General features: G+C 39.2%; 1 protein-coding gene across 1 annotated transcript in view; it reads left to right on the plus strand.

Moving 5' to 3' along the window:
* LOC124798252 (probable 28S ribosomal protein S25, mitochondrial) overlaps positions 1 to 21,307 on the plus strand; it is a 57,637-nt gene that overhangs the window by 3,626 nt on the left and 32,704 nt on the right. The window contains exon 2 of the mRNA XM_047261573.1: positions 6,045 to 6,151. Coding sequence (XP_047117529.1) covers positions 6,045 to 6,151 — 107 coding nt within the window. The remainder of the gene's footprint in view (positions 1 to 6,044; positions 6,152 to 21,307) is intronic.

The following is a 21,307-nucleotide window of genomic DNA, read 5'->3' on the forward strand; positions in this document are numbered from 1 at the left end:
AGTTATTGAAAATATGTGTTCCTGAATAATGCACACCTTTTTGTACAAGACCACGTGACTTTAAATCCTTGTGAGATTATTCTTATTTCTAATATTGATTCCATGAATTGAGCTGTTGGTTTGAAAAAGTGCTATATTTTTAATGACAAATTTCATTAAAGAATAAATATATTGGGAAGCAGTAGTTAGTATCCCTAGTTCCCTAAACAGGCTTCTGCAGGATGTTCTTGAGTTCACACCACATATAACTCTTACAGCACATTTTTGTGCCCGGAAAACTTTAGATTGGCTTGATGAATTACCCCAAAAAATAATCCCATATGACATATGGAATGAAAGTAAGCATAGTATGCCAGCTTTTTCATTTTTATATCCTCTATATCTGACACAATTCGCTTTGCAAATAGAGATTTGTTAAGATGCTTCAGGAGGACGATGGTTCAATCCCGCATCCAGCCATCCTGATGTAGGTTTTCCGTGATTTCCCTAAATCGCTCCAGGCAAATGCCGGGATGGTTCCTTTGAAAGGGCACGGCCGACATACTTCCCTAATCCGATGAGACCGATGATGACCTTGCTGTCTGGTCTCCTTCCCCAAACAACCCAACACCAAGACGCTTCAGCAGTTCTGTGGTGTGCTTTGCCCATTTGAATGTATTATCAAGCTGTAATCCCAAGAATTTAACACTGTCCACTTCTTGTATCTGCTTGTCATCTTATGTTAGGCATATACTCGTGGGACACCCCTTACAAGTTCTGAACTGGATGTTGTGTGTTTTTTCAAAGTTTAGTGACAAGGAATTAGCTAGGAACCACTGATTAATGTCCACAAATATTTTATTAGCTGATCTTTCTAAGACTACACTTGATTTGCTATTTATTGCAATGTTTGTATCATCGGCAAACAAAACGAACTTGGCATCTGGTAATGTTACTGATGAAAGGTCATTGATATACACAAGAAAAAGTAAGGCCCCTAAAATGGAACCTTGTGGGACCCCACATGTAATTAGTTCCCAGTTGGATGATGCCTGATAGCTTGATACATGTCTCTTTCCTAGTAACACCCTTTGTTTCCTGCCATAGATATAAGATTTGAACCATTTTGCAGCATTTCCTGTTACACTATAATATTCTAATTTACTTAAAAGGATATTGTGATTTACACAGTCAAATGTTGACTGGAATACTCTCTTTCAAATTCTAAAGGTGGCAGGGGTAAAATACAGGGAGCGAAAGGCTATTTACAACTTGTACAGAAACCAGATGGCAGTTATAAGAGTTGAGGGACATGAAAGGGAAGCAGTGGTTGGGAAGGGAGTAAGACAGGGTTGTAGCCTCTCCCCGATGTTATCCAATCTCTATATTGAGCAAGCAGTAAAGGAAACAAAAGAAAAATTTGGAGTAGGTATTAAAATCCATGGAGAAGAAATAAAAACTTTGAGGTTCGCCGATGACATTGTAATTCTGTCAGAGACAGCAAAGGACTTGGAAGAGCAGTTGAATGGAATGGATGGTGTCTTGAAGGGAGGATATAAGACGAACATCAACAAAAGCAAAACGAGGATAATGGAATGTAGTCGAGTTAAGTCGGGTGATGCTGAGGGTATTAGATTAGGAAATGAGACACTTAAAGTAGTAAAGGAGTTTTGCTATTTGAGGAGCAAAATAACTGATGATGGACGAAGTAGAGAGGATATAAAATGTAGACTGGCAATGGCAAGGAAAGCGTTTCTGAAGAAGAGAAATTTGTTAACATCGAGTATAGATTTAAGTGTCAGGGAGTTATTTCTGAAAGTATTTGTATGGAGTGTAGCCATGTATGGAAGTGAAACATGGACGGTAAATAGTTTGGACAAGAAGAGAATAGAAGCTTTCGAAATGTGGTGCTACAGAAGAATGCTGAAGATTAGATGGGTAGATCACATAACTAATGAGGAAGTATTGAATAGGATTGGGGAGAAGAGAAGTATGTGGCACAACTTGACCAGAAGAAGGGATCGGTTGGTAGGACATGTTCTGAGGCAGCGTGGAGGGTAAAAATCATAGGGGGAGACCAAGAGATGAATACACTAAGCAGATTCAGAAGGATGTAGGTTGCAGTAGGTACTGGGAGATGAAGAAGCTTGCACAGGATAGAGTAGCATGGAGAGCTGCATCAAACCAGTCTCAGGACTGAAGACCACAACAACAACAACAACACAGTCAAATGCCTTTGACAGATCACAAAATATACCAGCTGTCTTCAATTTTTTATCTAATGAATTAAGCACATTTTCACTATAAGTGTAGATAGCCTTCTCAATATCAGAACCCTTTAGAAATCCGAACTGTGACTTTGACAATATATTATTTGAGATAAGATGGTTATAAAGCCAATTGTAAATTACTTTTTCTAAAATTTTTGAGAATGCTGGCAAAAGTGAAATTGGACGGAAATTTGATGCTATTTCTTTATTTCCCTTCTTAAACAGTGGCTTAACTTCAGCATATTTTAACCATTCAGGAAATATTCCACTGATAAATGACTGGTTACAAAGATAGCTTAATAGGTTACTTAGAATCACATTCTTTAATTAGCTTTGTTGATTTTCATCATACCCACTAGATGTTTTTGATTTTAAAGATTTCATGATGGACATTATTTCTCCTGGGGTAGTGAGGGTCAAATTCATATTATGGAAGTTACTTGAAATGTCTGGTCTGAGGTATTCCGTAGCAGCATCTACAGAACCTGACAACTCCATCTTTTCAGTAACCGTTATGAAATGTTTGTTAAAAAGTTCAGCAACACTATACACTTCTGTCACCAATGTATCATTTACTCTTAATGCTATTTGTCCCTTTTCATGTCTGGTTCTACCAGTCTCCTCCCTCATGCATACTTCAAGGTATTTTGTGGGTGTGACTGCTTCCAGTGATTGTCCTACAATTGTGAAATCATACAGTAATGAGCCTTTGTCTATTTATGTGCAGGATGTTACATTTGTTTATGTTGAGGTTCAACTATCAGTCCATGCACTAAGCATCAATTCTCTCCAGGTCTTCCTACAAATTGGAACAATTTTCAGTTTTTCAACTTCTCTGTGTACAAGTGCACATTATGCTTTGACATTTAAAGATTTCTCTCTGTTGAGAATGGCATGCTGTGTTCTGTTTGCTAGAAACTAGTCAATCTACTCACATAGTTGGCTTGATATTATGTACTCTTTTATTTTGTTCCTTGGGCGGCAGTGCAGAACCATATTGAACACATTTCAAGCTATGTGGCATCAACCAGGATACCAGTATCTACTGCTTTCTGGGTCTCGTGACTGAAACTGAATAGAGAGCTGGATTCCACACAATCATTGTTTTCAGAACTCATGTTGATTCCTAAAGAGATTTTCAGTTCCCAGAAATATCATGATAAGGGAGCTTAAAATACATCAAAAATTCTACAGGAGACTAGTATCTTAGGCCTATTGTGATGTGAATATGTTCAACAACTGTTCTTGAAAGTGGAAGTGATCTGCACTTTTTCCAATCACTAGGAATGCTTCACTCCTCCAGTGACATCATAAATGGATTTAACGTAACAAAGCAGAAATGACTAGTGCTGTCAAATTTAAATGAAATATATGCAGCTTTTAAAAATGCACGTCCTGAATGTAAAATTGGAAGATCAAAATTTTGTGACCTTTGCCCTAAGTGGTGTATTCTGGCCCTCTCCTTAGGAAAACACTCCATATGTGTTTGTTTGTATCATCAAAATGTTAAACTGATGACTGCCAGTGCAAAGCTCAATGATGTTAACTGCAAATAGTTACTAGCTTTAATGGCCTGTGACACAAAGAATTATGACTGGATGAGGAGTTTGTACAATAAATGCCATGATAAAGAAACCACCCTTGAATTGTTTAACGAATCTTATGAGGAAATACCCAGCAATGTTAGCTTCAAACAGTGGGCCACAACCGACAGGGCTGAAATGATAACAGTGGTTAAACGTCAGGAAGGATGCTTTGAATCTTTAACTGATAACTTGAAAATCTCAGAAGTCACCACTAAGTCTCTAAAATCCAAAGTAAGTATTTGAAGGACAAAAAAGCGCAACTTTATGAAACTGAATGCATAGTCCCAGCTGATTTTGCAGAAAACTTTAACGTTTGTGGTTCAGGATGAAATACAAGGGTACCTCTGGGTCAGTGAGCAGGCAACAGTGCATCTGTTTGTTCTGTGCTTCAGAAATGAGAAAACACGAAGTTTGCATTTCTTCAATTTGCATTCTAAGCAACTACTTTGAGTGCATACAACTCTTTTGTTGCCAATGTATATCAAAAGTACGTAACAAATTACATAAAAGAAAAGTTTCCCAAGGTTGAGAAGCTCATATACATTTTAGATGGAAGTGGTAGTTGATACAATAAGAAAAAGAATTTTTCAGATCTTTGCAACCACGAAGTAGATTTCAGGTTGGAGGGTCAACGGCATTTTTTTGCCTCTTGCCATGGTAAAAATGCATGTGATGGAGTAGAAAGTACAACAAAATGTGAAGTGAGTAAAGTCAGCCTACAGACCAAATTCTTACAATAGAGGACACATATGCCTTTTGCATGGATAATATTAAAGACATTACCTATGTTCTCATCAAGAAAAATGAGGCAGTTCTTCATATCAAAACAACCTTCAACTAGTTTTGAAAACAGTATAGCAATAGGAGGAACAAATCAATTCCACATATTCCTTGGCATTGCAGAAAACTTAGTTCACTGCAATGGAACATCAGAAACCAAAATTTATGAGGATCATTGTGTCAGTAAAATTACATCTCCATCTTTAACATTGAATATCTTGTGGCATATGTGTATGATGGACTATGATGACCTGCACAGGTTGAAAGAATAAGTTTGGAAAACAATAATGTTTTTGTGCATTTTTACCACCGCGTAGACACAAGAACGTCTGCTAGTGACAAAGTTTCAATACCAATTAAAAACGTATTAAGGAAGCTTTCAGTGCTTGAACTTGCTACAGCAACTGGGAGGTCATATTCTATATCACTAAGGCTGTCTGAAGAAATAAGTGTTCTTAGCAGTCATTATTATGGTTAGAAAGCACTGCATCTCAAAAGTATGTTAACTGAAAATTTTTATTTTAAATTTGTTGAGATAATATAAATGTTTAGTTCAATAATTTTTCGAATTTCTCCATATAATTCAATACCTTAACTTCAGTAATAATTGATTGCATGTAGCCAATATCAAATATGAATTAGGCAACAGCCATAAGATCAATTGTAGTTTAATGTGAATTATTTCCTCATTTTTCAAAAATTCATATCTTTGTTCACAGTTAAGTATCAATGGTGAAATTATTTTACAGTACTTTGCTGTCATATAGATGTACAAAATGTGCAAAAATCAAATTTTTTATATTCAGTTCCACCAGAGATAATGAGCCCAAACTTTATTTTTCGTAAAGATTTTCAAATTTCAGAAATTTATAAAAAGTTAAGGAAACATTTGTCAGTGTTCTTGCTCTATATAAGGCTAGAAGTTTATGATATCTAGCTAGAGGAAAAAAATACGCTGTGATAAATCATTCCGTGGTCGTTATTTTTGGGTCTAAAAAGTGGATTTTCTACATTTTCAATACCAAAATTTGGAGGTCATTTTGACTGCCTATTTTTGAATTTAGGGTATTTTGGATAATAAACAGTGTTGTAGAGGAGACATTTCTAAAAGTAATCATGTCAATTGCAATGTTATAACATGATCCGTTGAAGAGATATTCAAATTAACACTTTAAGTCTCCAAATAGAAAAACTGTCATGCACTTACAAATAAAACTGGCTGCCATTCAGTAACGATGCAAGATAACATTTTTGTAAAAGCTGTTAAAAACTTCTCATTTATAGGGTGATCATAAATTAAAAAATAAATATATTTAAAAATGGTCAAGTAATGAACTTAATTTTTATTGGGTCACTTCACTTGGATTGACCCTCATATTATAAAATAATTCACTCTCATAACTGTAAGTAATATATTTTTCTTCCACAGGGACTTTGTATTTTGGTATCTTCCTCAGATTCAGTACAAAAATCCAGATGTCCAAGTTGCAACATTTAAGAACATGACACCATCACCTTTTATAAGATGTTTCTTTGGTAAGTAAACACAATACCTTTGTGTGATGTAATAACTGAAAACCCAGTGTTGCCCAGTTACTGACATAACTGCCTATTTGCTTCTGTCTCGGGTTCTTTGGCCGACGTTCGTCTGATGATTTTACTGACGTTTCACCAGCACGAGTGTCTGGCATTGTCAAAGCTTCACCCTCCATTGCCGGTGGCAAACTGGAGCTGAGCTCGCGGGCGCAGATTCTATGTATCTGGCGTGCCAACGTCTGAGGACTTCTCCGCGCTCATTTCCGGTGCGGTTCTCGTCTTGATACCTGCGATGGTCATTTGCTGCATTACAGGAAGCCAGGATCCGTTTACCTTAAGGCTTCCTCTTTCTTGTTGAAGCTGTTCTCATGTTTGTGTATTTCTACAGCTTTTCTAAACAAGCGGGTGTGACAGTGCTTCTCTACAGCCATAACTTCCGTGTCGGAGAATTGTATTACACAGTCGGTCTCACTCAGTGTGTGCTCTGCCACGGCTGATTTCTCCACCTGGCCCAACCTGCAATATCACTTATGTTCTTTGATCCTGGTGTTGACTGATCATCCAGTCATTCCAACATAAACTTTTCCGCATGTGCATGGTAAGTGACACACACGGACTTATACCTGCACAAACTATCAAACCACCACCCAAGTCAGAAAAGAGGCATGATTCATATGCTCGTAACGCAAGCAGGATGAATATGTCAGCCACAGCACCTCAAACACGAAATGCAACATCTGGAATGTTTTCTGAGGAGCAATGGGTACTCCACAATTATATTAGAAGTGTGACAGATCCAAACACTCGGCGAATTAATAAATCAGGAAAAGAAATGTCAGGTACGGCCTTTCTGCCATACATTCCCTGAGTGATGGACAGAATCGGCCGTATATTGAACAAACACGGCGTAAAGACAATTTTCAAACTAACAAGGAAGATCAAAGAATGTCTTAGATCGGCGAAGGATAAAAGGGACGCACTTGCAATGCCGGGAGTATACCTCTTACCACGCACATGCAGAAAAGTTTACATCGGAATACTGGTCGATCAATCAACACCAGGATCAAAGAACATAAGTGACGTTGCAGGTTGGGGCAGGTGGAGAAATCAGCCGTGGCAGAGCACGCGCTGAGTGAGACTGACCATGTAATACAATTCTCCGACACGGAAGTTCTGGCTGTAGAGAAGCACTATCACACCTGCTTGTTTAGAGAAGCTGTGGAAATACATAAACACGGGAACAGCTTCAACAGGAAAGAGAAAGCCTTAAGGTAAATGGATCCTGGCTTCCTGTACTGCAGCGAACGACTGTCGCAGGAGCAAGAGGAGAACCGCACCAGAAATGACCACAGAGAAGCCCTCAGACGTTGGCGCGCTAGGTACATATAGTCTGCGGCCGCGAGCTCGGCTCCAATTCACCACCGGCAATGGAAGGTGAAGCTTTGACAATGCCAGACACTCGTGCTGGCGAAATGTCAGGAAATCATCAGACGAACGTCGGCCAAAGAACCCAAGACAGAAGCGAATAGGCAGTTTCTCAACAACTGACCACAAAAGTCTTAACAATTTTGCATTACTGACATAAGTCTAATATTAGATAGGAAAAGGAAGCAGATTTTTAGCACAATGCAGAAACAAAACTTAATTTATATACAAGTTTGTGGAAGTGTTAATAGTATATTTTCAATTATTTTTAGAATTCACCCCCTTCATACACCAACTCCATCTCAAAGGTTACCCCAACTATACATTTTTCTAGTAGGTTTATGTGATATAGATCAACAAAGTTTAGTTGAAATTGCTCCAGGTATTCCAGAGCTACGCCTATCTGTCACCACTTTTTCATCCCCAACCATACAAATAGGATTGCTGGGGTTATTGATATCATGGAAATAGCTTAATCTGTATCATACAGTAATAGCTGTGAATGAAAAAATACATATTTGAGTCATTTCAGAGTTTTAATGTTTGTTCAACCCACTCTGCGTAGACTGTATTGCAGTTACCAATTTCCTTCCAAACTTTCATTTGTAGAAGACCCACAAGATAATTGTTGTGCCCTGCATTTGTTTCAATGTGATATCACCTCTTTGGAATCTAATAGACAGCTTGTTACATGTGTTATGAAGTATGAATATTATTTTATTGAAAGATGTAATTTCTGTTATTCGTACAATTTTAACGCAATGGAAAGAGTGAGGCACATATTAATGTGTGTGAAAAGTTGAGAATTTGAATCCTGTTTCCAAGATGATAATGGTTTCAGTTTGTATTAAAATGACAATTTTTATTTGTCTGCTTTGTGAGCTGGCTGTGAAAGAATATGTTTATTAGGTCATAAATTTCACTTTTGTTTTTGACAGTATTATAAAAAGTATGTGAGCTTTCAGAAAAAAAGGCCTTCTTTTAAACACACATACATTCACGCAAGCACATCTCACACACATGACCACTATCTCTGGCCACTGAGTCCACACTCAACAACAATATGTGCTTCAATTACCTCATTATTTACATTGGAAAAATACCTTTGTCACATTGGACTCTGTTGACACAGCTACAGATGTAAAGCTCGGCTATTTTTTTAATGTGCCCTATTGCTGTCTTTGAAATCTGTTTTCGCAGGCCAGAGCGGATCAGGTTATAGTTGTGGAAAGAGGCCAAAATCAGTTACTGCTAGTTGTACAAAACACACAACTTTATTTTCCTAAAAGCACTTAATCATGCACACCCTTAAAAAGATTCAAAACAATATGACTGCAATCCCGAACACAAGTCATTAAAATTGCTTTAAGGAATACATGCAGCTGAAGGCCTTTCTTAAAAAAATTTACGTAAATACTCAGCTGAAGGCCACACGCTGGACATAGAGCAAAATTTTCTTAAAAAATTAGTTTCAATAAAGAATCTTCAGAATTTTAATTTAAGGTGGCTGAAGGCCTTACTAAAAAAGCTCACCTGAAGGCCATGTACTGAACATTGAACAACTCAAGGCCTAAGACCTGGATAACAAAGATTTCAAATGGAGCCATCTCCTTTTTAAAATTAGTTTTAAACAAATCGGTCTTGAAAGCTTAGTTTAAGTTGGCTAAAGGCCTTATTTTAAAATTAAACCAACTAAATTAATAGGCGGTTAAAGGCCTCACTCAGTACTTGAGACAAAAAATCACAGTCTAAAAACAACAGAACAGTGGTGCTCGGAAGTGTTCCAAGGGTTGGCCTGAGGAAGTAACTCTAACATAAGTTTAGGTGAGACAGGCAGCCAAGAATAAGACTAAATAATCGGATGGCAACCCGACCCAGGGACAGCTGAAGGACCGACCAACAACCTAATCAATTCCCTTCCGCCGACCAACGGCACGACAGCGTAAAATATCAGCCAAGGACAAAGATACCAGCAGCACTATGTCTTCAGAATTGGAGTCTAAAAACAGCCAAGGCGCAATAACCACTCAAAAATATGAACAGCACCAAAGGCTGTCGAACTACACACCATGCCAGACAGCATCAACACGAGGGGAAACATACACTTGCTGCTCTGTCCCACCCAACCAACTGCCTACTCCAATACACAGACAGCATTCATAACTGCTCAATGGAAATCACACAATCTGCACACAGTTCCATGTAGACACTTGCATCAGGAACTCTGACAATCTTAACCAATCACTGTGGGACATCAAGGATGAATCACAAGTTGACACACACAGAGTTTCTATAAGCGGTCGGCCACCAAATACACGTCGTCTGATGAGACAACAGACTGTACAACCAACCAAGGTCATCCCCACTCAAGTCATATGTGTCAGCAATGGTCGTGCCAGTCTTGGCTGTCCAGAGCTTGTTGCAGCTCCATCCCAACTCAGTTCAGTGTCTGTTCGGAACTCGGAGACACGGTGACCTGGGCACACAGGCTCGGACCCAACCATGCAGAGGTAACACCTGCCCATTGGCCATGACATCTCTGCACAAGGAAGGAACCGACCCACGTCCGGCAAGATGACCAACTGACAAGGCCCAGAAATGGTCAAAAGACTAAATATACGTTGACTGATGAGAAACCGACAGAATGACCAACCAGTGATTGTTCCCACTCCAATCTCCTTCCACCGGACAGTACATGTGTGTCGCCAGTGGTCTGCGAGTACTGGCTGCCCACACTTCACTGTCGCTCCGTCCCAACTGAACTCCCGATACAAGACAAGCCGGAAATACTAGTGGTCGCTTCAAAGGTAATACAACAGTGCTCTTATCGATATGTGCTGCTGCTGCTGCTGCTGCCACTCATGGGCAGGCAAGCCAGCAACTTACGCCAGTAAATCGAATAAGAAACGAGGTGACAGTTCCATAAAGACAAGCTGTCAAGCAAGAAATGGCATGAACGTGAGCCATGCATGGCTCAGTATTCTTTTTATATTTCTAATGATATGCTTCATTAAGAAGGAGATTGTGTATGAATTTCAATGTCTTCTCAACAACAGAAAAAATTATAGACGTATCTTAATACTGCTTCTCGCTGTGCTGTCTTTATTGTCAATATAGTTTAATTCTCAATGCCGCCCCTCCTGCTTGAACTATTTTAATAAACTCAAGAGTCTAAATATATGCATCCGGCTATGTGGAAAGATGTAATAAATTTTCAAAAATTATTGAAGCCTTTGCTGAGAGAACAGTATTAACAGCCTGCCTCAGGTTGACACGGTTTTTAATATCACTTCACCTTCAGCTTAGCAAAATTGCAGTAGATTTTAGATTTTTCATTAATAATATCCCTGTTATGCCTAACTTTTTGGTGTTTAGTTTGTATTTAGAGTATGTAGTTAATTTTCAGAGGCACATCTTTTGGAGTATTATTTTTGGCTTCACTAGATGGCAGATTCTTCAGCAATGGGCTTACTTTTTCATTAGAACAAATGTTAGTAGCTTTCATTTCTGATCAGTTGTAGTGATTCCAAAGACGTGCGAGTTGAAAATAGTATTTGGTGAGGTATTTGCAGATTATTGGAATTTCCTCGTAAATTTATTAAAGCTGGAACTAAACAAGAAAAAGTTCACAAACCATGATCAATCAGAGAGACTAACTACTCTGAGAACAACTACTTAATCGGCCAGCGTACTCAACAGATTATTTATTTACCAAAAGTTTCAGCAATTATGTAACATTCTGAGGTGTACATAAAAGCATTAAATTTCCCCATTAACTTCCTATCAGCTTTTGCCTGGGAGTTAATTACATAAAAAGTTTAGCTACTTCATTGTCCTACTTAGACCATGCAGTACAAAAATATTCACTCTTTCACTTCAGGCACAAGTTGTTTACCTCTTCTACTTATTCCTTTTATCAAATCTATCTAAATTTCAAAATGTATGCAACATGTTTCCACAAGTAAGCTGTGATGATAAAGTGCTCCTTGCTGCTACATTTTTCCAAGCAAACAACATTTTATTTGGTGCCCATTCACATCCCCCTTACCCTCCCTGCCTCATACATTAGTTGCCATTTCTTGGGCTCTTAGTAAGCTCTTTAAAAATAAATCTAAATGTAGTTATCACGGAATGGGTTGTTTTTAAAATTTTTCGCTAGGGGTGCCTCTGGCTCCAATCTCTAGTTGGTTCTCCAAACAACTGTTGGATCACTTGGGTCTTAACTTGGTCCTAGCTACTACACCAACATAACTTAATGCCTTCCCCTAAATTTTTGACTAAAGTCTTAGATCAGGGCCAACAACAGTCACAGCAGTGTTTCTCTACTGCTTGTAAGTTGGTAGTGTGTCAATTCTGCATAGCCATTGGTATGATACATAACCAATCAGAGACAAGAAAACAAGAAATTTTAGAGTCAATATACAAATTATTCTCATTTCCACTGTTGTCACAAATATGACCTTTTGAATATGTTCTGATATACAAGGTTGTGGTTAGGTTAGAATCTAATAGCACAGCTTCAATTGCAGCAGCTGAATATTTTGATGACTCAGAAGGAGAGTGTTACAACCCAAAAATCAAGATTTTACAGCAAATCCATTTAAAGTTTTTAACAACAGCTAGTAAATAAGTGATTCATCTAACAACAATGAAAATGGAAACAAAATTAATATTTTTATTGCTTTAAAAACTTATCAATGTTTCAGTTTTGTCAACACTTTGTTTTAGGTAGCTTTACTATGACTTTTTTGAGTTGCAACACTTTCTCATTTCAATAGTTAAATAAAACTTTCAAGTTGTAACAGTATTGATTAGTATTTTATTATTTGCTTCACAATAAATTTGTATAAAACAGACCAAGAGATGAATAAACTAAGCAGACTCAGAAGGCTGTAAGTTGCGGTAGGTACTGGGAGATGAAGAAGCTTGCACAGGGTAGAGTAGCATGGAGAGCTGCATCAAACCAGTCTCTGGACTGAAGACCACAACACAACAAATGCATGCTTTTTGACAAGCGGTAACCTTTCTTCAAAGAGGGATCATCGTAAAGGCACTACATTTCACTAATATTCAGGTTTCAATTCACTTATTACTTTTTGAAAAGCCTTTGACAGTAGTGAGACTACACAATCAAAAGAGAGTGTACATTCTCTCACTTACTTAAGAGCCTGATCATCTAATTTCTTTCTATTTCCATGTTTTCCCCTTAAGTCTCCTTCGATTTACCACCACATTTTGTTTTGGACCATAAAGTTGTCATGTTTTGATGCCTGATACTCAGAGTTGAAAGACACATGCATTTACAGATTCTGGTTCCTTTCTCTTCAATTTCAAAATGATAAGCAACATTTTTTGAGTGATGAACACTAGTGTGTTCTTTAATGTACCATCAAATGGGGTGATTTCGGATGGTTTTGCCGTTATTTTGATCGTAACTTTCATATATATTGTTAGATTAAATTGATTGTTGTGGAAGTGGTAGGGTATATTTGTAATAAATAAAATATCCCAGAATCAGAAAGTGTATGGGTAGGTATATTTATTTGAGGCAGTTAAATAAAGTGTGCGAAATCACGTCATGGATTGGGGTGATTTCGGACACGTGTTTTTTAAATCTGTCTGAAGTTACAGTAGAAGGCGAATTCGGACAGTTACTGCCTTTTTTTAAAAATTCTATGTGCTTTTTATTTGGTTTTAGTGACATTTTACACATTTTAAGGTAGCCCTTTGTTACGAATAAGTGATATGGAATGATATAATAATTTTATATATCACAGATAAGTTTTTGTTTTGCAAGAATTTAAATAAAAAATTTTTACAGTTCTTAACTGAAATATTTTAATCAGACAGAAACAAAGTAATTTAACTAAAAGGTCAAAATAATTGTTCTCACTCATCATCCTAAATTAAGTTGCAAAAACTTTAAATAAATGATTGTCTTCGAGTCTGAAGCACATATTCTCAAAAAATGAACATTCCCCTCTTCTCAAGTGATGTGGGAAGTATTGTCAAAATTTGCAATTTTTGTATTGTGTCTTCATCGGGGACATTAGGAGAAACAAATATGTTTTTACTGTTCTCGTGTGGGTGCAAGAATTTCACACTTACTTTCATAGCACCAACATTTGTGGCCACTGCAATATACTGCCTTGTTTGCTCCTTGATACCACGTCTATATTTGTACTCTACAACGAGAAAAGCCTCTTCTTTCAGCAGTAAAACTTCATTGGATGATGTGTCATTTTCACTTTCACTACTGCTAGAAGCTCTGTCACTTGTTTCAGCACTGTTTTCGTTTCCTTGAAAATCTCGGCCAGTGATTGATTTTCCAGGTTGAATGTCTAGTTTGCGGCAGCAGCAGGACCTACCAAGTTTATTTGGAGGATAACGAATTTCTTTGAGCATTCTTCAAAAGTGGAAGACCATGCATCTGCGTTGCTTTGCTGGCTCTCCTCATTATCAGGCAATTTTTGTAAGACATGATCTGGATCAAAAGGGATTAGGCCCGTGGTGTGAAATCCACCCTTTATGTTTTCCTTGGGATTTGCTGAAATCTTATTCAGTTTCTGCTTCAGAAGAGATGGGAAGACATCCTTGAAAATGGTCCCATGAGTGTGTTTCTTCCAATCAGTTAATACAGCTCGCCACGTTGCTTTCATTGGCCTGAAGATGCTTACATCGAGCAGTTGGAGGAGATGCGTGTTATTGGGGGGAAGGGGGATGAATGAAATATTGTTCCACTCACACTCTTCAATAACATGTAAAGACACGTGACTGGATAAGTTGTCTCCAATCATGACTGTTGGCCCATTTTGCCTCTTCAAATAGAGCAAAGCGATTGTAAAGAACCAGTCTTCAAATACTGGCAGGTCAAACTATCCACTTTTGTTCCTATTGAAACAGGTTCCTTGTGGTCCACCTTCTTGCCACTTGTCCCACAAATGCTCTGATTTGTAAAGGACGTACGGAGGAAGCAGTTTACCATCAGCACTAGCTGCCACCATTATTGAGACACTAGATTTTGATGAGCCCATCACTTTCTCAGCATGCTTACTCCCTCATTTCGTAATTATCTGCTGCTTGCCTGGATCATCTGACATGTTGGCTTCATCATAGTTGATCATGTTGCTAGGTGGGAGATTTTCCAGCTTTACCTTGATATTGGAGAAAAACATCTCAACAGTCTCTTTGTTCACTTCTACATGAGCTCATTTAATATTTTCACTTAAGCAAACGGAAAGATCTTCTGATTGTTGTTTGAGGAATAAATGCACCCATTCTTCTCGTGGCAAATTATTATGAAATTTCTTCTCTTTTCGGCCAGATTTGTCAAGGTAGCCTTTAACTGAATATCTAATATCCAATTTAGTGAAGGGAAATTCCTAATGTGCAGCCCTCAAGATATCTTGCTTCAACATTTCTTATTCTTCTTTATTTAGCACTGGCTGTCCTCCCATTTTTATCGGATGTGCTTCCTGTACTTGATTTGTAGGGTTGATTTAGGTATACCATACAAACCACACGCTTTTCTGTACGATAATTTACCACTCTGAATGTCACGAACAGCTTTATCTAAAAGTTCTATGTCATAATTACATCATACTGTAGCACCTCTCCTGCTCTTATACGTTTTTAGCATTGTCCGAAATCACCCCAAACAGTACACAGTTTTACAAAAACTGCCGTAATTTTATAACTTTGCACGAGAAGCTCGACCAACTTGTACAGTCGACAATTATGGTTACAATAACTTCCTGCTCGGTGCAACAATTGAAAGTTTCCACTTTACGATAATACATGGATTTTTAACACTGAGACTGTTCATCAGTTATTCACCTAGGGAAACAGTTGCAAAATAAAAGTTGTGGAAAGCGATAAATGTAATTTTGCGCTCAAAATAACTGGTGAACAGATGTTAAAATAAGTAACTCTTTGTTTCTATGCAGTGGCAAAGAGAAAATAAGCCATACTGTCCGAATTCACCCTGGTGTCTGAAATCACCGCGTTTGACGGTACCTGTATTTTGGTTCCACTATACTAGTATGTCGCAATAGAAATTGCCTCTGCCATGTTATATACACTCCTGGAAATTGAAATAAGAACACCGTGAATTCATTGTCCCAGGAAGGGGAAACTTTATTGACACATTCCTGGGGTCAGATACATCACACTGACAGAACCACAGGCACATAGACACAGGCAACAGAGCATGCACAATGTCGGCACTAGTACAGTGTATATCCACCTTTCGCAGCAATGCAGGCTGCTATTCTCCCACGGAGACAATCGTAGAGATGCTGGATGTAGTCCTGTGGAACGGCTTGCCATGCCATTTCCACCTGGCGCCTCAGTTGGACCAGCGTTCGTGCTGGACGTGCAGACCGTGTGAGACGACGCTTCATCCAGTCCCAAACATGCTCAATGGGGGACAGATCCGGAGATCTTGCTGGCCAGGGTAGTTGACTTACACCTTCTAGAGCACGCTGGGTGGCACGGGATACATGCGGACGTGCATTGTCCTGCTGGAACAGCAAGTTCCCTTGCCGGTCTAGGAATGGTAGAACGATGGGTTCGATGACGGTTTGGATGTACCGTGCACTATTCAGTGTCCCCTCGACGATCACCAGTGGTGTTCGGCCAGTGTAGGAGATCGCTCCCCACACCATGATGCCGGGTGTTGGCCCTGTGTGCCTCGGTCGTATGCAGTCCTGATTGTGGCGCTCACCTGCACGGCGCCAAACACGCATACGACCATCATTGGCACCAAGGCAGAAGCGACTCTCATCGCTGAAGACGACACGTCTCCATTCGTCCCTCCATTCACGCCTGTCGCGACACCACTGGAGGCGGTCTGCACGATGTTGGGGCGTGAGCGGAAGACGGCCTAACGGTGTGCGGGACCGTAGCCCAGCTTCATGGAGACGGTTGCGAATGGTCCTCGCCGATACCCCAGGAGCAACAGTGTCCCTAATTTGCTGGGAAGTGGCGGTGCGGTCCCCTACGGCACTGCGTAGGATCCTACGGTCTTGGCGTGCATCTGTGCGTCGCTGCGGTCCGGTCCCAGGTCGACGGGCACGTGCACCTTCCGCCGACCACTGGCGACAACATCGATGTACTGTGGAGACCTCACGCCCCACGTGTTGAGCAATTCGGCGGTACGTCCACCCGGCCTCCCGCATGCCCACTATACGCCCTCGCCTAAAGTCCGTCAACTGCACATACGGTTCACGTCCACGTTGTCGCGGCATGCTACCAGTGTTAAAGACTGCGATGGAGCTCCGTATGCCACGGCAAACTGGCTGACACTGACGGCGGCGGTGCACAAATGCTGCGCAGCTAGCGCCATTCGACGGCCAACACCGCGGTTCCTGGTGTGTCCGCTGTGCCGTGCGTGTGATCATTGCTTGTACAGTTCTCTCGCAGTATCCGGAGCAAGTATGGTGGGTCTGACACACCGGTGTCAATGTGTTCTTTTTTCCATTTCCAGGAGTGTAGTAGTAGTAGTAGTAGTAGTAGTAGTAGTAGTAATGATGATAACAGTAGTAGTCGTGGTGGTGGTGGTGGCGGTGGTGGCGGCGGCGGCAGCAGGAGCAGAGGCAGCAGTAGAAGAAGAAGAACTAGTCATATGTATAATACTTACTTTTAGTGTTGCATAGGATGGAACTTCATTACCACTGCCACGAGTATTTTTATCATCATTCGATGCATATAATGCCAAGCTCACCTTGCACCCGCGTCTGCTTTCCATGTTGTTAAAACACCAAATTAACACAAGACTGTAAGTTTACAGTATGTTATGAAGACAACATTGTAACAAACATGCAGCCATTGTTACCAGTACTACCGTAATCAAGAATGGTGTGCCAATAATAAGCCATTCAGTTTCCTAATGCGAAGGTGTTACAACTCAAAATGCAACACTTCTCTTTAGTAATTTGATTGTTGTCATTATAGGAAAAATGTTCAAAGCAAAATGTAACATTTCTCAATCGAAAAAAGAATTAAATAGAATTAATTTAAAAGTGGTATGTATGCTTAATTGCTTGTTTTTGACATTCTTATACTTGTAACAGTTTCTCATTACAACGGTGCAACTAAGATAGCCAGATGATTATGATAACCCAAAAACATGATTTTTTTTTAGTCATAACACTCCTTTTGAGTCATCGATTTGTCACAAGCGAGATTATAAATTTCACTGCTGTGTGTCCATGCAGCAGTGAAGTTTGTAATTTTGCTTCAGCAATTTTTTTTCTGAAGATGTTGTGATTTCTGAGGGTGTGGTTCGGCTGGGATCTAAGTGCACAGATTAAATATAGGGTGTGATGCTTAAAACTGTACAAATGAAACTTTTTTTTTAAAGAAAATTTATTAAAACAAAATATAAATAAAAATGAAAATCTTTTTACGTTATAAGTAGTGGTATCTTTCAAGAGTAACGTTACTCGATGTAATCCCCTTCAGCTGCAATGACTGCTTCCAGTCTTGTCCTGAAGCAATCGCCTGCACTCTTGAAAACAGTGCTGTCCATATTCGCAAGTGCTGCTTCAATAGTGGTGCATAGAGATGTGACATTAGAGTGCCTTGTCTTATTGGTAACTCTTTCGACTACCCTCCAAACATAGTAGCCGAGGGGGTTTAAATCCAGGCTATTCAGGGGCCAGAACTCCTTTGACCAGAATATTTCAACGTTATCTGAGAGCCAGTTTTGGACTAAATGGTTTGTATGTGGTCCTCCTCTTCCATCCGATGCATTGTTCACTCACTGACATTCAATGCTGATGCCAGTTTCCTTAACTATTGCCCTGGGTCCTCCTAAATCAGTGCCTGAACCTTTTCAATGACTGTCACAGATTGTGCACGCATTTCCTCAAATTAGATTTCCTTGCTTCGTTAGTGGAACCTTCCCCAGACTTACCCGAAGCATTATACTTGGCCACAATATCATAAACAGTCGATTTCAGGTACCCGCAGAATCAAACTATTTCAGTGGGTGAACGCCCAGCATGAAGACTTTCGATAATCATGGCTCTTTGGTTGTACTCTGCACTTCTCTGTAACATCTTGGCCATTTTGAGATTCTAACTGTTTACTAGATGCCTATGGCATTAAAGAATGCGAATCGAATCTCCGATGGAAGTATGATACGGTGGGAAAATCAAATTGAAATTTGTCCAGATTTAAGTGCTGCAACCTGTGTATATAGCCTAGTTACAAATATTTGACTGTCTCTTCTAACTATGTCACAAAATATGATGTGGTTAGGTTGCAGTGTGATTGGTTGTGAGCTGGTGAAGCCAACAAATGTGACAACTAAAAATCTGGTTGTGATGACAAACTGATCTGTATCTTAGCCCAAGGTTTAGGTTAGGTTGGAATGCACTACCGTATTTACTCGAATCTAAGCTGCACTTTTTTTCCGGTTTTTGTACTCCAAAAAACTGCCTGCGGCTTAGAATCGAGTGCAAAGTAAGCGTAAGTTCTGAAATATATTGGTAGGTGCCGCCACAACTAACTTCTGCCGTCGAATATATGTAGCGCTACACAGGCATGCTTCGCAGGCACAAAGATACATTCTGGCGCCAAAATCTCTGCGTCAGTAAATAAATTAAAAGAAAAAGGTGGAAGACGAGCTTTTTTCTCCGCCTCGAATTTCGACCACTGCATTTTCATACATTATCCAATGAAGTAAATACAAATTCCGCATTGTTCATCTTCGAATGTAGCAGCTTCTCAATGTACTACGAAAATCCGACTGGCAAGACTGTTTGCGATGTTTGTCAATATATGTTCTGATTTTTTTCCTACCTGTGAGAAGAGATGTTTGCTAATGGGAACTTTTATGAATTGTGAATCACATGCAGTATTCTCTTCACCACAAGAATAATACAAATATAAACATTTTGCCATGTATTCTTTCGTGTTTGCTGCTATCTCATTTAAATCCTGTCTGCCTAATAAACTACAAAACTAGAGTGAGACAACAGCAAACGCGGAAGAATACACATATCATGTCATGTTTATATTCGTATTATTCTTATGCCTAATAGTGATACTTCAGAAATGAAGCACGGCAATTGACTAGATTTTTAAATCTATTATGACTCTAATTTCTGTGCAGAAAGTAATGTACTAAAGAGGCATCTGCAAAGATTTTCAAACAGAGAAAAATTTTCGCTAAATTCTCGTTCAGAACATCTTCTATCATATGCAGTTTATTGTTTGGTTCTTGTTGATCATTATCAAAAAAAGCAGTAGTGTAAATAACAACAAATAGCAGTCTCTTGCCATTGTTTCGCTAATGAGACGATTCCTCTCTCTCTCTCTCTCTATATTTTTTTAATTGTAAGCGGCGGCAGCGCACACAAAAGCAAGCCATGCCGCGAGCGGCGACAGGTTGTGAACACTCATTACCAGAATGCGACAGACAATGCATGACACAGTACAGTAATACATTTTCAGCTTGGAGTGACGTAAACACCTATAACAAAGAGAATGGCACTTATCAGATCAAAGAAAAATAAGCAATCAATTCAAACCAGACAAAGCACGTGAAAAACGAAGGGTACCCGTATAAATACGGACAGAGCGCCTGATGCATAGCAATGGCTACTTGGTAAAGCTTAACTGCTAAGCTTACGACTCGAACCAAACTACTGTAGCTGTATCGTCATTCATTCGACCTAAATTGTGTCTCATATCAAAATGGACTAACTTTGTTTCTATTTGGAGGTGCGGCCTAAAACTTTTCTCTCCCCTTGAATTTCGAGTCTCAAATTTCAGGTGCGGCTTAAATTGGGGAAAAATTTTTTTCCTTGATTTCGAGTCTCATTTTTCAGGTGCGGCTTAGATTCGAGTGCGGCTTAGATTCGAGTAGTTACGGTAGGTTTATTCGCAAAAATTAAATTATTAATCCTTTTTGTGACATACATGTGTTTCTTCTGATAATGTCACAAATTACAAGGTTCTGACCTAATAGCACAGCTTAAATTAAATTAGTAATCTTGGGTGTCAAAATATGTGCCTGTTTCTTCTGAATGTGCTAGAATTTCAGTGATTGTAGTATACTGAAATGATAATTTGACAATATTCCTTCAAAACATGTTGTCTGTCCGCTGCTCTCTCATTAGTTCCATAGACCCAGCTGCTGACACACCCTATTTCCTTCGCATTATATCTCATGGCAAATGTCAACAACACTGTTGCATGAAACATGTGAGTATGTGACTGGCCTTGGTTTAGACTTTCACCAAATTTTCTCACATTCAATACCAATGGCTCATTACAAGTCATTCTTACTCATGAAGGAAACAAACAATGCGATTTCCCTCTTTCAGTAAGACTTAATTCTACAAAGTTATTAACTTGGACAATTGATGGGCAGCTTTCAGGTTTTTCTGATATCTTAAAGTCTCATATGAAAGTATACCGGTATCTGCATTCTGGGCTCTTTGGACTCATATCTCTGTGTGGTTGCTGCAGTGCCTAATAAATGTCTTTCCACTCACTTCAAATGATCCATCAGGCTCCAACTTTTGTCTCGAGATGTCACCCCGTGTGTTTCACAGGTGATCAACACACACACAAAATAAAATTTTTCACTAGAAGTAATTACTGTTCTATAAGTGAACATAGAAAACATACTCCTCATGAATGTAAGGGGCAGCTATGCCCTATGGTAACATTCGATTCAGAGCTGCAACAGAAGTTGTATGCCACAATGGATGTGTC

This window comes from Schistocerca piceifrons, chromosome 5, assembly GCF_021461385.2.
Source record: "Schistocerca piceifrons isolate TAMUIC-IGC-003096 chromosome 5, iqSchPice1.1, whole genome shotgun sequence".
NCBI lineage: Eukaryota > Metazoa > Arthropoda > Insecta > Orthoptera > Acrididae > Schistocerca > Schistocerca piceifrons.